General features: G+C 47.2%; 1 protein-coding gene across 1 annotated transcript in view; it reads left to right on the forward strand.

Annotated features, from left to right (window-relative positions):
• Positions 1-14571, forward strand: part of LOC146178970 (ATP-dependent RNA helicase DHX30-like) — a 73688-nt gene that overhangs the window by 26124 nt on the left and 32993 nt on the right. The window contains exons 9-11 of the mRNA XM_084578676.1: positions 144-371; positions 1415-1573; positions 7015-7240. Coding sequence (XP_084434802.1) covers positions 144-371; positions 1415-1573; positions 7015-7240 — 613 coding nt within the window. The remainder of the gene's footprint in view (positions 1-143; positions 372-1414; positions 1574-7014; positions 7241-14571) is intronic.

The raw sequence follows: 14571 nt of genomic DNA on the forward strand, positions 1-14571 counted from the left end.
ATTTCAGGGACTCTTTAACACTTTATGTTCATTTTAATAATATATGTATGTTCCTCATCAATTGAAGCTGTTTGTGAAATCGGCAGGCAGCGGAGACTGCGTCACGTGCTACAGGTGCAAGGTGTTGTGTTGTTGTCTTGCAGTTGGGCAGGACGGTCGGCTTCCAGGTGCGGCTGGCCAAGGAGCTATTGTCCAGCCGGGGCGGCGTGCTCTTCTGCACTGTGGGCATCCTCCTGCAGCACCTCAAGGGCAACCCACAGCTGCGGGGGGTCTCGCACGTCATTGTGGACGAGGTGCACGAGCGGGACGTTTGCACCGACTTCCTGTTGGTGCTTCTCCAGGGAGTGGTGGAGCTGAACCGCGACCTCAGGGTAGGCTGCCCCATCGTCGTTTTTATTTGGTTTGATGCCTGTCGCGAGCGCGCACAGCAATCAGAGAACATACGCAGTTGCCGCCACGGAGGAAGAGGGGGGCTGAGCTGGGATGCTGAAAGGGGGCCGGAGCTGCTTATGAGGCCGCTACGGTGACAACGCGAAATGCAGGAACGGGTGCCAAAGAGCTGCGCTCTAAAGCCTGGGCTCAATGCTTGGTGATGCTTTCCGATAGTACTGTGTGCAACTCCAGTGAAACTTTATTGAAGATATGATCAGGTGCTCCTAACGAGGTGCCGCTACTGTATTGCACCATTACAGGAGTAGAGGAATTAGGCCGGATGTGATGCGGCCATCTTTTTTGTGTAGCGCTTGGCTGCTGACTGCAGTGTACTTCTTTCCACCTGTGGTAAAACCTCAATAACTGGAACTCTGTTGATGATTTGCAACCCCTGTTAATCTGTAATTTCTGTGATCCTGCCATAATTTGTAATTTAAAATTTTGATATTAATTTTAAATTAATATCAGATAATTTGAACTGGCAGCGTGCACCAGCCCAAATAATTTGATTATCTGGGATGCCATGTGGGGAGGCTCAGTTTCAATTTTGCCACAAACATGGTGGCCACGTGGAGCCGCAAGGTGCCATCGCAGAACAATGCTTATGCTTCGTACGCAAATTGAACTTATCCTATGGTTGAAAGGTCATTATGCGCTACAGGCGAGGCAAGGACTAACCACCTGATGGAACAGGACAGTTGATAGGGCTTCATGCCAGCCTGTGCTATTTCTTTGTGTAACATACTTTGGTTAGGAGGATTAGGTTGCCATTGTCCTTGATTACTTAAATACTAATCGCAATGCTCGTCCAGTAGACGTAGCAAGTTCTGTGAGAACGTTTTTTTGCCAGGGTCACACTTTGTTGCTTCGCTTGGTTAGCTGGAAACTGCTTGGTCCGAAGAACTTTTGCTATCCCCACCACTTCGAATGAAACTTCACTTTGCTTACGGCAGACCGACACGTTTCTCACTTCACCTGACAGGTGGTCCTGATGAGTGCCACCATCAATGTGGAGAAGTTTTCCGAGTACTTCGGTGGTGCACCCATCATCAGGATTCCTGGAAAGATGCACCCTGTGACGCAGTACTTTCTCGATGACCTCACGGCTGACAACATAGTTTCCCAAGATGCACTTCGAAAGGTGAGTGCGATGATGGATGGCATTCGATCGCTCCATCAGTGCCCCATCATTACTCATTGGCTATGAACGATGTTGTAGTGGAGGGCTCCACAATAACTTCGGCCTCCGATGTCAGTGCACATTAAAGAACCCCAGGTGGTCGAAATTTCCGGAGTCCTTCACTACGGCGTCTCTCATAGCCTGAGTTGCTTTGGGACGTTAAACCCCACAAACCAATAACTTCGGCCTCCTAGTGTCCCTCTGACGTCTCGCAGCACATAAGCATATCTGCCAACCTTTCCGACTCGTCTGAAAGATTCCCGATTGTTTACTGAACTTTTCAATTGTACGACCACTGGCCCGAATCTTCCGATAAGTTGCCTATGCCCGCATAAGAATGGTGCTTGTGAAACCGGCACCATGGAATCTGCAACTGCATTATCATAGCCAACGGCCATACTAGCATCATCAACAGCATCTGGTGAGCAGCTGATCAAAGCCAAATAACCAAAGTAGCTGTGGCATGCAGTAACATAACTTACGAGGAGGGAGACTGGCCCTTTCGCAGCTGAGCTTAACGTTCCACGACTCCGCCAGATGGCGTTGCATCTATAAAATAAGTTTTTGTTTAGGATTGTGGAGAAAAAAGTTGACTATTGGCAATGAGAAATAACCAAATAAGGGTTATTCGGTTGCTAAAGTCAAGGCAAAAATAAGTGCAATATATATAAATTAATAGTTATGGCTTGGTGGCACGTGCTGCCGCTGCCCGATTCAAAGTGTCTTGCCTTATCTGTCTATCCATTTATTCATAAAGAAAGAAGTGGCCGCGGTGGTGCATCTTTGGCAGTTACAGAACTTTCCCAGTTTTAGTGGTTTTACTGCACGTGAATGGCGACTCGGTGCATGAAACGACGTGCATATGAGAAAAAGGAACCAAAAGTAACATTTTTGCCCTCTCAGATTTGGTGCTTACATGTGCGAAGGGGGGGGGGGGGGGGGGGGGGGCATCTTAAAAGATGGTGCGTCACACCAACTCTGCTAGGTGTGCTCTATGGGTGTGTGGCCCGCTGTTGTTGCTTACCTTACTCTAGGGCTATGGCTGGTTGCATTTCCTGCTTGCAGCTGTATGTGTATGTGTGTGTGGTTAAGGTTAGGTAGGCAGTATGTGTGCGATGCATAGTGTAAAGTTGGAATTCTCACATGTGAAGTCATGGCATGATCAAAGCCCAGCAAGGAATATTGCAGAAGTTATTTGCAATCTTCTACCTGTGTCACACGAGCAGGTTTAATGTCATTCGATGCATCGAATGTCATTCGGTTTTTTAAGGTGCTACACGGTAAAATATAATGTCATTTGCAAATGGTGGCAATTACGATCAGCTATAAAAAAATACTGTACTTAAGGAACATCAGTGCGCATAAAAGGCATTTGAAATCACTGTGCAACATTTTAAAGCTGATCAAAACATTACTTTTGGCGGCGCTGTAGCATTTAAGCCATAAAAATCCAAGCCAAGTATCACTCACAAATTCGATAAATGTAAACAAACAATATGGCGGAACACAGCGGAGCGCAGATACACAGTGTGGAGACGCATGGAGACACGTAGAGCACGCAATTGACGTCCAAACTGTGAGGCGCTCAGTCACAACTTTAAATAGTTCCGCTATAAACATACAGGGAGATGCAGCCACCAAGGAGTAGACAGCCCAAAACGATCGTGAGTCACTGCCATGACTGGACAGCTGCTGTGACCGAGAGTAATGCCGTTCCGCGAGAGCCTGCAGTGCAGATAATTATACATAATTATACACCTAAATTAACAGGTTTTAAAACAAAACTCTAGAAATATTGTTTTTAAATTTCACTGTGTGCAGAATATGTTGCGTTACTTGTTTCTGCTGTGTATCTGGCGTCAAGAGTACACATTCGGTTCGTGATCGAATGCGAATGAGTTCCCCAAACTCATTTGAGGAAGAATTAGATGCTAATGTCATTCGATACGAATGAGATTAAACTTGCTCGTGTGACAGGGGTTTTCTATTTCTTCTGGATTTCTGTGCTTCCTGGCATCAAGATAAGGTCTCCCGGTACAAAGGTGATTTTGAAGTGAAACTAGAACTGAATTCTCACCGGTGTGCTATGCAGCCCTCCAATATCTGCTGCTGGTGAAGGGTCACTAGTCTGGTCGATGTGTTAAGCAAAACTACCCCAACAGGTTTTTGATGCAAGGCTTTTGTTTTGACTTCATATCAAGCTCGATTGTACTTGTAGCCACGTTGCCCTCATGCTTAAGGGGTACTTCAACAAGATGGAAACAAAAAATCTCAGAACTGAAGGCGCAGAGAGATAAGAGAATGATGGAAAGTATTTTGGAGTATTTTTTTTTTATTAAGAAGCAAGACGTGTTCAGTAAGTAGGCATTTAATTGCAGACAGCATTTTCCGGACTATGTCATTACCAACAACTCATATAGTGATGACCTTGATATAGTAAAGATCTTTGCTGGTCCCAGTGACTTTACTATAAAGGGGTTTTACAGTGTTGACCGCTTATAACGTAAGTTGCTGGAGTTGCGAAAACATCACGTTTTTAGGGTCTTATGCATGTGAAACGGGCAACCTACCTTTTAAACTTAATTTGTTGCACACTTCACACACACACACACATGCACAAAACGATGGCAACTCAGCATGAGCAATGCTTATTTCACGAGTGCATTACTAGTGGAAGAATGCAGTGATTTTCATCTGGCAGTGTGTTTTCACTGCACTCCAAACGATCTCACCCTCAACAAAGCTTAAACACTGAAGTGCCTTGTTGCTCAAGCTGTGTCTCGAAACCATCTGAAGAGTGCTGCGCCCATGTCCTCGTACTTCGACACACGAATTCTCTTTCATGACAGCGAAGAAGAATCTTGCTGCAGTTGCTGCCGCACCTTCTCCCGATTCTTGTATATACAGTCGAACCTGAATATATTGAACTCTAAGAGGATCGCGAAATAGTTCGATACTATATGGATAATTTGATATACAGAAATTGGCTTGTGACGTAACTTACGATGCGAAAAAACGATAATGTATTTGTCGCATAATCAACCCACTCGCATAATGAACCCACCCTCCACTTTTGCACCCGAGAATTTGAAAAAAAATAAAATAAAATAAAATCCGTAAAGGCCACCTCGCTCACATGCAAGCGATTGAGCGATCTCAGCGACGAGCGGCAGCGACAGAGCGAAAAATTTCAAACTTGTTGGAACTGCGTCCGTCTCGCCACTCCAGCCACCGCAGCAGCTCAAAACAAGGTTTCTGTGTCGCTGCGGCAGAAATCGCGAGCGTTTCCGCTTGCATGTCGATTGGGCGCGTCACTCGGTTTCGGTGGTCTCATCCACAGCTCATTTCTTGGCAGTGTGCCAAGAAGCTGCACGATAACGTCCGGGCGCGTTTATCTTTTAATAGCTCTTGTGGTGGCGGGGAGCGAACTTGGCAGAGTGCCCGTGATGGCTTGATTGCACAAGCCACGCCGCGCTTGGGGCGGGCGGCATGATCGCAGCAGCTGACTGCGTGCTTTCGTAGATTCATACATGCAGGATAAACAACTACCGCAAAAAAAAACAAACAAAAAGAAACTGCCGCCGCTTAACGTTTGAACAGCACAACGATAAGAAAGGATGACTGTCAAAAAAAAAAAAAAAACAGAGACAGCTGCCGCTTCTTAACGTCCGCAGGCACCATAGCCACGTCAGCCGCCGCGCACAGAGGGTTCGCAACACACGCTGGAGAAAGCGTCCGACGTCTGTCTGAAAACGGGCTGAGCTGGCTTGGCGCATGTGTAGCGCGTGCTGAAGGAGAGAGATAGCTCGGCAAAAGAATGGGCACACCCACGCACGTGGCTTGCAAACGTCATGTGTTGGCGCGCGGGAAACGATAACTGCAGATGCGCGCGCCTTTGGGGAATGGGCACGGCGCTGCCCAGAACAGCCGTCGCCAAACTGTTCCTTCTCATTCCTTCGGCGCATGGCTTGAAAACGTCACGCGACAAACGGCCAAGGGTGATGCGATTGTTTTTGGGGAAGGCACACTTTCCAGTGCGTGGTGCGGAGTTCGATACATCGAACGACCGGTGAAATTAAGTTCGATATATGACGCGGCTTTCCTATACTTTTACATGGGATTTTCAAGGGGATATTTCGTGAGTTCGATATAACCAAAATTCGATATATCCAGTTTCAATATAACCGTGTTCGACTGGAAATAGTCGACACGGTTGTGTCGGATATGTCGTACTTAGCCGCCACCGACTGTTCCTTCAACCTGCTCTCGACGTCCTTTAAACACATTCCTTGGTTTCGAGCGATAAAGCGCATGCCGCTTTTTCATGCCATTGAAGACGCCGACGCCGTGGTGGCAGAAGCATACAGCAGAACACAACTCACAACAGACGCAACAAAGAGACTGGAGAGTCGAAAAAAAAAAAAAAGAAAACCGGCTGCGCTACTGTTTCTACCCCACACACTGTGCCGCGCACGTACGGATTGGGTGCTACCAGCATGACGTACATGCTCCATGGTGACGTATGCGCCTGTCTTCCTTCGGGTACTTCGGGGTTGCCTTCTCCCTCTCTCTTTTCGTCGCGCATCCGCCCAACAGCCACTGCTCTCTAACGCGGACTGCGCTCCCTCGAAGCGCGCGGAGTGCGCCCTTCAACCTCCCGAAAACCGCGCTGTAACCGGTATTCTGGCTCGCGCGCCTGCTTATTATGCGGTCTGCCTATACATAGAGTTATAGAGTTCTGTGGTACAAATACCGGTGGTCAGAAAAATTCGCGTTATAACCGCTTCCATGCTAAAAGCGATTACGTTATAAGTGGTCTCCACTGTACTGAATTAGCGCCACTGCATTATAAAGCGTCGCTTAATTCAAGCCTGTGGCATCATCTGTGGTTTGAGTGCTCTCTGATTGGCTGTGCTGCCTATGACGTCACGTATGGTGCATGCCTCTAATTGGCACTTTCTCTTCCCCGTCAGCAGTTGGAAAGGTCAAACCAGCTTCGGGCTTTGGGTTCTTGCTAGAACATAGATAGTAGTGCTACTATGTTAGCTTCACTTAATTCAAGCCTGTGGCATCACCTGTGGTGTGAGTGCTCTCTGGTTGGCTGTGCTGCCTGTGACGTCACGTATGGCGCATGCCTGTGATTGGTTGTTCTTCTGCCCCTTTGCAATCGCAAAGGTCAAATTGGCTTTGGACATTGGGTTTTCACTAGAATGCAGATAGTGAGGCTACTGCATTAGGAAGCGTCCCTTAATTCAAAATCCCCTTATTTCCAGATTTTTGTTTTCTCTCGATTTTACATTATTGGGAGTCTACTGTAACGCCTGCTTTCTTTTTTGTTGCTGTTGACAGAGTCTAGTAGGGGTGGCATGTGGTGAAACTGTTCATTCACAAACTGTCCGCAGGCCGCCTTTGACCCAGTGCGCATTGTGCCTCAAGTCCTGACATTCATCATGGAGACGAAACCTTCCGGAGCTGTTCTATGCTTCCTGCCGGGCTGGAGTGAAATAACCTGGGTCCGCAATGAGCTGTGCAAAGTGGTGCCGCCGAAGTTCCACAATTGGATTCTGCCTCTCCATTCTCAGCTGCGATACCAGGAGCAGCAGAGGATATTTGCTACACCACCTTCTGGTCAGTTGGCACTTTTTTTTAATGTATCGAGCACACTTGATGACCTCCCTTGTCGCTACTTTGAGCATCTAGATATGGCAGGCACATTTAAACTCATTTGAGAGAGAGGAGTGTTTCTTACACCAGGGTGCAACAGCTGTGCCAATTGCGCCATTTTGATACAGCTGCATATTTCGGCGCCAAGCTGCGCCATAAGCGTGAAATTTGTTACATTTGCACCACAGTGCGCCGAAACGCTCCGTCTAGCCACGAAAGTTTGCCATACTCGGGGACAGCTTTCTGCGGCCTTGATATGGCCAGTCACGATGTTTCAGACACTGCAGCACACATCACTGGCCTTTTAGTTTTATTTTTAGATAATGACACGCTGTCTAACGCATATTCATATTATTATCTCTTGCATCCAGGTGCTTTCTCCGCTCTTCTGAGTACGCTGAACCGTTGCATTTTGAGGGTGCTTCACCGCACGGGTAACAGTACGTGTGGTGAAGCATGGCCAGGGGCCATTTGCAATGCGGCACCACTGCTACTACTGCGTTGCGCTGCGAAAAGGGCCACAGAGCAATACTTAGAGCAATATTATAGCACTGTTTGCCGTGCACTAGCACATGACGTTTGTAAGCCATGTGCGTGAAGGAGCGAGAGGGAACCGGTTTGGCAAAGGCTGGATTGGAGCAGATGCAGCCCATGCGGTTGTGGTGTTTCGGGAGAGGGTAAACAATGCGATAGAACGAAGCAGAAGGGTGTGCCCATTCTTCTGCCGAGCTTTATCTTTCTCCTTCCTCTCTCTTTCCCATCTTTGTTTGCTGCAGCACGAAGTACACATGCGCCGACAAGCCAGCTCAGCCCGTGGCAGACAGAACGTCGGACACTTTCCGCGCTTTCTTCAGTGCATGTTGGGAACCCCCTGCACGCAGCGGCTGACGTGCATTGCGTGTCTCGCATCATCATGCTAAACATGCATAAGCTAGGCGGATGGGGACTTTTAGGAACGGCAGATTTTTTTTTTGCCAGGATCGTCGATCCTTGCTTGCATCTATGAATAAACGAAAGCACGCGGTCAGCTGCAGTCATGACACTGGCTTTTAGCATTATTTTCTTCAAACAGCATTTGCAGCTATCATGCTTTCCAATGATTTTGTGGCATTGGCTATGCCCGCCTCAAAGCGCGGCATGATAAATCGAACCAGGCTTGTGTAATCAAGGCATCATGGGCACTCTGCTAAGTTCGCTCCTTGCCACTGCATTAGCTATCAAAGCTAAACACGCTGGGACGTTAGTGCTGCGTAACATATTGGCGCGCTGTCAATAATTGAGCTGTGGTTACAGTGGCCGAAACGGAGGGACGCTCGCGATTTCTGCCGTGGCGACGCAAAAACCTGTCTTGAGCTGTCGTGGCGGCTCTGCAACACAGTTCCAAAAATTTTTCACTCTGTCTCGTTCGCTCAGTTGCTTACATGTGAACCGGCCTTCATGCTTATATTTCTTTTTCAAATTCTTGGGGCCAAAAGTAAAGGGGTGGGCTGATTATGCGAGTGGGTTGATTACATGACAATTATGGTATCATCTTTCACTATCGCAAGCGGCGTCTTAAGCCATATTTTGTTTATCGAATTATCGCTATATATTGAACTATTTCGCGATCCCCTTTGAGTTCGATATGTCCGGGTTCGACTGTAGTACATAATTATCCCGAATCATTGCCAGCTCCTATAGAATGTGTAAATCACGGACTGAAGACGCACTGGCTCGTCAGTTATCTTTGCTTATGACTTGCTTTTTTATCTGCTTTTGGGATTTGCCCTTTTGGTTGCTGTTTTTCTTTTCTTTTCGTCTTTTTTTCTGGGTTTGCTTTTGAATCAACATTTTGTCTTTTGTTTTGTTTTTGTACTGGGCTTGCTTTTGGGCACAGGCTGATCGTAGTCACGGCTTCAAATCGGGCTCTTCTGGAGCTCCCTTCGGATTTGGCAGACAATAAAACATTGTTTTATAAGTCTTGTGAGCAATATAGAGCAAAAAACGATGTAAAAAAAAATTTATGTTCTCTAGCTTTCCAGAAGAAGTTTTCTATAAGTAAAGTGGTATGATTAGTCCCAAAAATGATGTGGGTAAGGGGCGAGGTGGATGGTTGGCACATCCATACATTTAGGGAATCGGATAAGTTCTAAAGCTCACTAAGTCACCCAAATTTTCCGGAAAACCGAGTTCAAGAGCTGCATTTTTTGTATCTCTTTACCTGAATGCCCTCCTTATATTGGATGGGACCAGTGTTTCTATTACAGTGCAGTCCACTTATAATGTTTATAATAATACGTATTGAGAAAACTGGAAAATTTATTTGTTATAACCAATTATCGTTATGCAGTAAAACCTCGTTACAAGAGACACCCAAGGGACCCGATAAAGTTGTCTCTTGTAAGCAAGGTCTCTTGTAACCAAAAATTCTAAAAGCACTGTGGTGATCAGTTTACTGCACATGAGCATACAAATGCATTCACACGCATTAACGGGGAATTGTTCAGGAAAGCTTAAAGAAGTTATTCATACTACAGTATGTATTTTTGTGAGTGCAGAGTATATTCCTTCCCAAATTCTGGAGGTAAAGCACTTCACTTTGCAAGCCTTCTTGTTGCTCTAATACCTTTGAAGCACTCTTACATGCTCGTCACCCTCATGCTTCGTAGATGATGGTAATGCAATGCCAGTGGCTGAAACAGTGGGGTCGTTTTGACTTTCCAATGATGGGGAAGCACTCCTTCTTAGTTCCTGACATATTGCAACAAAAAGGATACTGATATGAAACAGATTTTAGCTAAGGGAATTTGAAGTGCATCATGTACGAGTTGGTTTGCTTCAGCTGCATTGCATAAGCACACCTGGGTTGTGTCTCTTCTAAATAGTGAAGAATTTACTCTAGGAAACTGAAAAAGTTGTCCTTAGTAACCGAGTATCTCTTGTAACCATGTCTCTTGTATGCAATGTTGTTAACAATGCAGACATAGGGGAACGAACCAAACCATTTTCAGATGTCTCTTATAACCAAGTGTCTCTTGTAACAGTGTCTCTTGTAATGAGACTTAACTATCTGAACTGGTGAAAAAAAACACACCCACATATCTTCCCATGCATATAGGCTTGCCTACTTACCAGCGATGAGTGAATCTGGTTAAACGATGCGATTCATCATAAAGAGCACTGAACACTTTATTACAGGATACATAAATAGTCATAAAATAACTTGAGCATCACTTCCAGTAGCACATATGCTGGCAGCAGTCCTTTTGCATGCATGAAACCGATCATTGAATGGATGAACTGCAGGACATCCGCAGCTTTGATGATCATTAAAATTGTAGAGTTCGAATGACCATGTTTTTTGTGAGGCTTCCAACCTTGAAATCCTGCTGGAAATCCCGATTAATCTCCTGTTTCATCTCGAGAGCCATTGCGCCTTGTCTTGATTGTCACACGTACAATTGGGTGAAAGCGATGACGATACACCCGCACTTTCTGCAGCGGCAGGCAGCGACTGCAATTATGATAGCGCTCATTTCCTAACTGCATTCAATGCCCTTCATGGATTTCTCCACACCAGTTCGTTTTCGGCATTTGCTGTATGAACGCATGTAAGGGCTGCACCCCCTATTTCTCGAAGCAAAAACTCTCGTTAATTCGGACGGATTTGACCGCACAACGAATAATTCGGACAACTTCGGGCAGCTACCGAGGCTCGAAAACGAAAATAAGACGAACGCGGCGCAATAGCGATACCCAAAAGCAGCATCGCCATGGACATCAATTAATCAACTTGGCTCGACTTATGGCTGGATGAGCGCTTTTTCTTGTTTTTTCACGAGTCGACGTTACTGGCGGTGCCTTTTTGTGGTTTTGCTGCTGTCGGTGCGCTACGCTGCTGTATTGAAGACTGCTCGCTTTAGTGCGGCTCATTGCTTCTCCGTTGTGCGCTGGTATCACCGCACTCGCCCCCGATGACAACACCGGCGAAACGGCCGAAGAGCTACGAGGCCAAGGACTTGGCTACTAAAGTTTAAATTTTGCGGGCCCTTAAGGACGGGCTCTCCCGACAAGAAGCAATGAAAAAAATATGACGTTAAAAGGAGTACTTTAAGCACATATGTAAAAAATGAACAGATTCTTCAGGCGTTCGAAAGCAAGAAGTTCCAAGCGTCAAGAAAGCGTCTGCGAACAGCAGCTCATCCGGAGTTGGAAGAAGCCTTGCTTTGGTCGGTGGTCAATTCGCGTTATGCAAACCTCCCATTGAGTGGACCCCTCATCATGGCGCAGGCCGAGAGGTTTGCACTGATGATGCATATCGATGGATTCAAAGCGTCAGAAGGGTAGTGTGCGCGCTTTAAAGACAGACATGGTCTCGTTTTCAAGACTGTGTGCGGCGAAAGAGGTGCTGTCAACGAAGACGTTGCCAACAACTGGAAGAACGCTCAGCTGCTGGAACATATCGCAGCATATGGTCCAAATGACATTTTTAATGCTGATGAAACAGCACTTTTCTTTAAGGCATTGCCTGACAAGACTGTGACAATGAAAGGAGATCCCTGCATCGGAGGAAAAAGGAGTATAAAGAACGAGTCACCATTCTTTTAGCCGCAAACATGACAGGGGTAGAGCGCTTGCCGCTTGTCGTCATTGGAAAGGCACAAAAGCCACGGTGCTTTAAGAACGTCCCTGCTCTTCCGGTGGAGTACTGGGCTAATAAAAAGGCCTGGATGACATCGGAAATTTTTCGCGGCTGGATACAAAAGTTAGACCGATAGTTTTCCGCGAAGAAGGTGTTAATTGTCCTTGACAACCGTAGTGCACATAACAGTGCCACCGGACTGAACAACATTGAAGTTATTTTTTGCCGCCCAACACTACATCGGCCCTCCAACCGATGGACCAAGGTATAATTCAGTATGTGAAGACTAAATACTGCAGGCGCGTGCTGGAACGCATGCTACTGTGCAATGAAATCGGTAAGCAGTACGATGTGAATCTTCTGAGCGCGGTCAACATTCTTGCCTACGTTTGGAAGAACACGCCTGCGCACATCATCGCTAACTGTTTTCGACACAGTGGCTTCGTTTTGCCTGAGCCCTGCAATGACACAGTGGCAGAAGTGTCGCCAGACGACAATGCAGATGACTGCCCGGATTTCGGAGGTGTGCTGCCGGATGCAGTGACACTCGCCAATTACATCAGCATTGATGACGGCGTTGCTACAACCGGCTCTCTAACTGAGGAAGAAATTGTTCGGGACGTACTGCGCGGCGAAGATTCGGAGGAGGAAGAGGGGCTACGAGAGGAGCAGCCTCGGCCCCCTCACACTGTGAAGGAAGCAGCAGAGGCCCTCGTTGTGTTAGAGGAATTTTGTTGGGGCACTGCAGATGGCATGCGCGCTGCTGAGCACCTGGAAGGACTGAGGAAAATAGTACAGTCGAACCCGGTTATATCGAACCCGGATATATCGAATTTTGGTTATATCGAACTCACTGAATATCCCCTTGAAAATCCCATGTAAAAGTATAGGAAAGCCGCGTCATATATCGAACTCAATTTCGCCGGTCGTTCAATATATCGAACTCCGCACCACGCACTGAAAGTGTGCCTTCCCCAAAGACGATCGCATCAACCTTGGCCATTTGCCGCGTGACGTTTTCAAGCCAGCCACGCGCAAAAGGAATGAGAGGGGACAGTTCTGGACAGCGCCGCGTCCATTCCCCAAAGGCGCGCACATGTGCGGTTATCGTTTCCCACGCGCCAACACATGACGTTTGCAAGCCATGTGCGTGGATGTGCCCATTCTTTTACCGAGCTCTCTCCTTCAGCACGCTCTACGCATGCGCCAAGCCAGCTCAGCCCGTTTTCAGACAGACGTGGAACGCTTTCTCCAGCGTGTGTTGCAAACCCTCTGCGCGCGCGGCGACTGACGTGGCTATGGCGACTGACGTGGCTATGGCGCCTGCGGACGTTAAGAAGCGGCAGCTCTCTGCTTTTTTTTTTTTTTTTTGCGAGTCATTCTTTCTTATCGTTGTGCCGTACACACGATGTAGCGTAAGATATGGCGGCTGCGGACGTTAAGAAGCGGCAGGCTTTTTGGGGGGGGGGGGGGGGCGGGAGCCGTTTATCTTTGCATGTATGAATCAACGGAAGCACGCCGTCAGCTGCTGCGATCATGACGCCCGCCCCAAGCGCGGCGTGATAAATCAAACCAGGCTTGTGCAATCAAGCCATCACGGGCACTCTGCCAAGTTCGCTCCCTGCCACTGGAGGAGCTATAAAAAGATAAACGCGCCCTGACGTTATTGCTGCCCAACATCTTAGCACGCTGCCAAGAAATGAGCTGTGGATGGACGACCGAAACGGAGTGAAGCGCGCCATCGACATGCAAACGAAAACGCTCGCGATTTTCTGCCGCAGCGACACAGAAACCTTGTATTGAACTGTATTGAACGGTCGTGGTGGCTCGAGCGGCGAGAGGGACGAAGTTTCAACAAGTGAAATTTTTCGCTCTGTCGCTGCCACTCGTCGCTGAGATCACTCAATCACTTCCATGTGAGCGAGCTGGCCTTAACGCATTTTTTTTTTTTAAATTCTCAGGTGCGAAAGTGGACAGTAGGTTCATTATGCGAGTGGGTTGATTACGCGGCAAATACGGTATCGTTTTTTCGCATCGTAAGTGCCGTCACAAGCCAATTTCTGTATATCGAATTATCGATATATCGAACTTTTTCGCGATCCCCTTCGAGTTCGATATATCCGGGTTCGACTGTATCCGCGCAGGTTTCTGCGGGAAAGCGGACAAGCATCCGTGATTACTTTAAGTAATAAAGGTATGTTGAGATAAAATCGTGCATGTTTTTTTTTTTTTTTTTTTTTGTTCTCTCGATAATTCGGACATTCGGTTAATTTGGACATATCTTGCGGTCCCTAGAAGTCCGAATTAACGAGCTTTTACTGTATCTCAACTCTGGAGGCTATCTTAGGTTGTCATGAGAGACCTTAGAGGAATTCACCATTTTCATGATGGATGATGCCGGATCCATTGACGAAGGGGAAAAATGCCCTTGGGTAGACCATCGATGTTTACAGGCATCTCATCAACAGCACCCGTTGTTGGCTAGCGCTTTAGCATGTGCGCAACTTTTCTGCACCTCCGTCTCGGAGGGTGCTGCGGTTGTTTGCACCAGAGTGGCACCACAACTGCACCAAAATCAATCGCGGACGGTGTTGGCGCTGTGAATCGAACGCTTTAAGTGCAGCGCACCACAAACCGGTTCCGGCAGGGCAGAGAACCATGGCCGAATCGAACA

This window comes from Amblyomma maculatum, chromosome 9 (assembly GCF_055883805.1).
Source record: "Amblyomma maculatum isolate TAMU_Amacu chromosome 9, ASM5588380v1, whole genome shotgun sequence".
NCBI classification, from domain to species: domain Eukaryota; kingdom Metazoa; phylum Arthropoda; class Arachnida; order Ixodida; family Ixodidae; genus Amblyomma; species Amblyomma maculatum.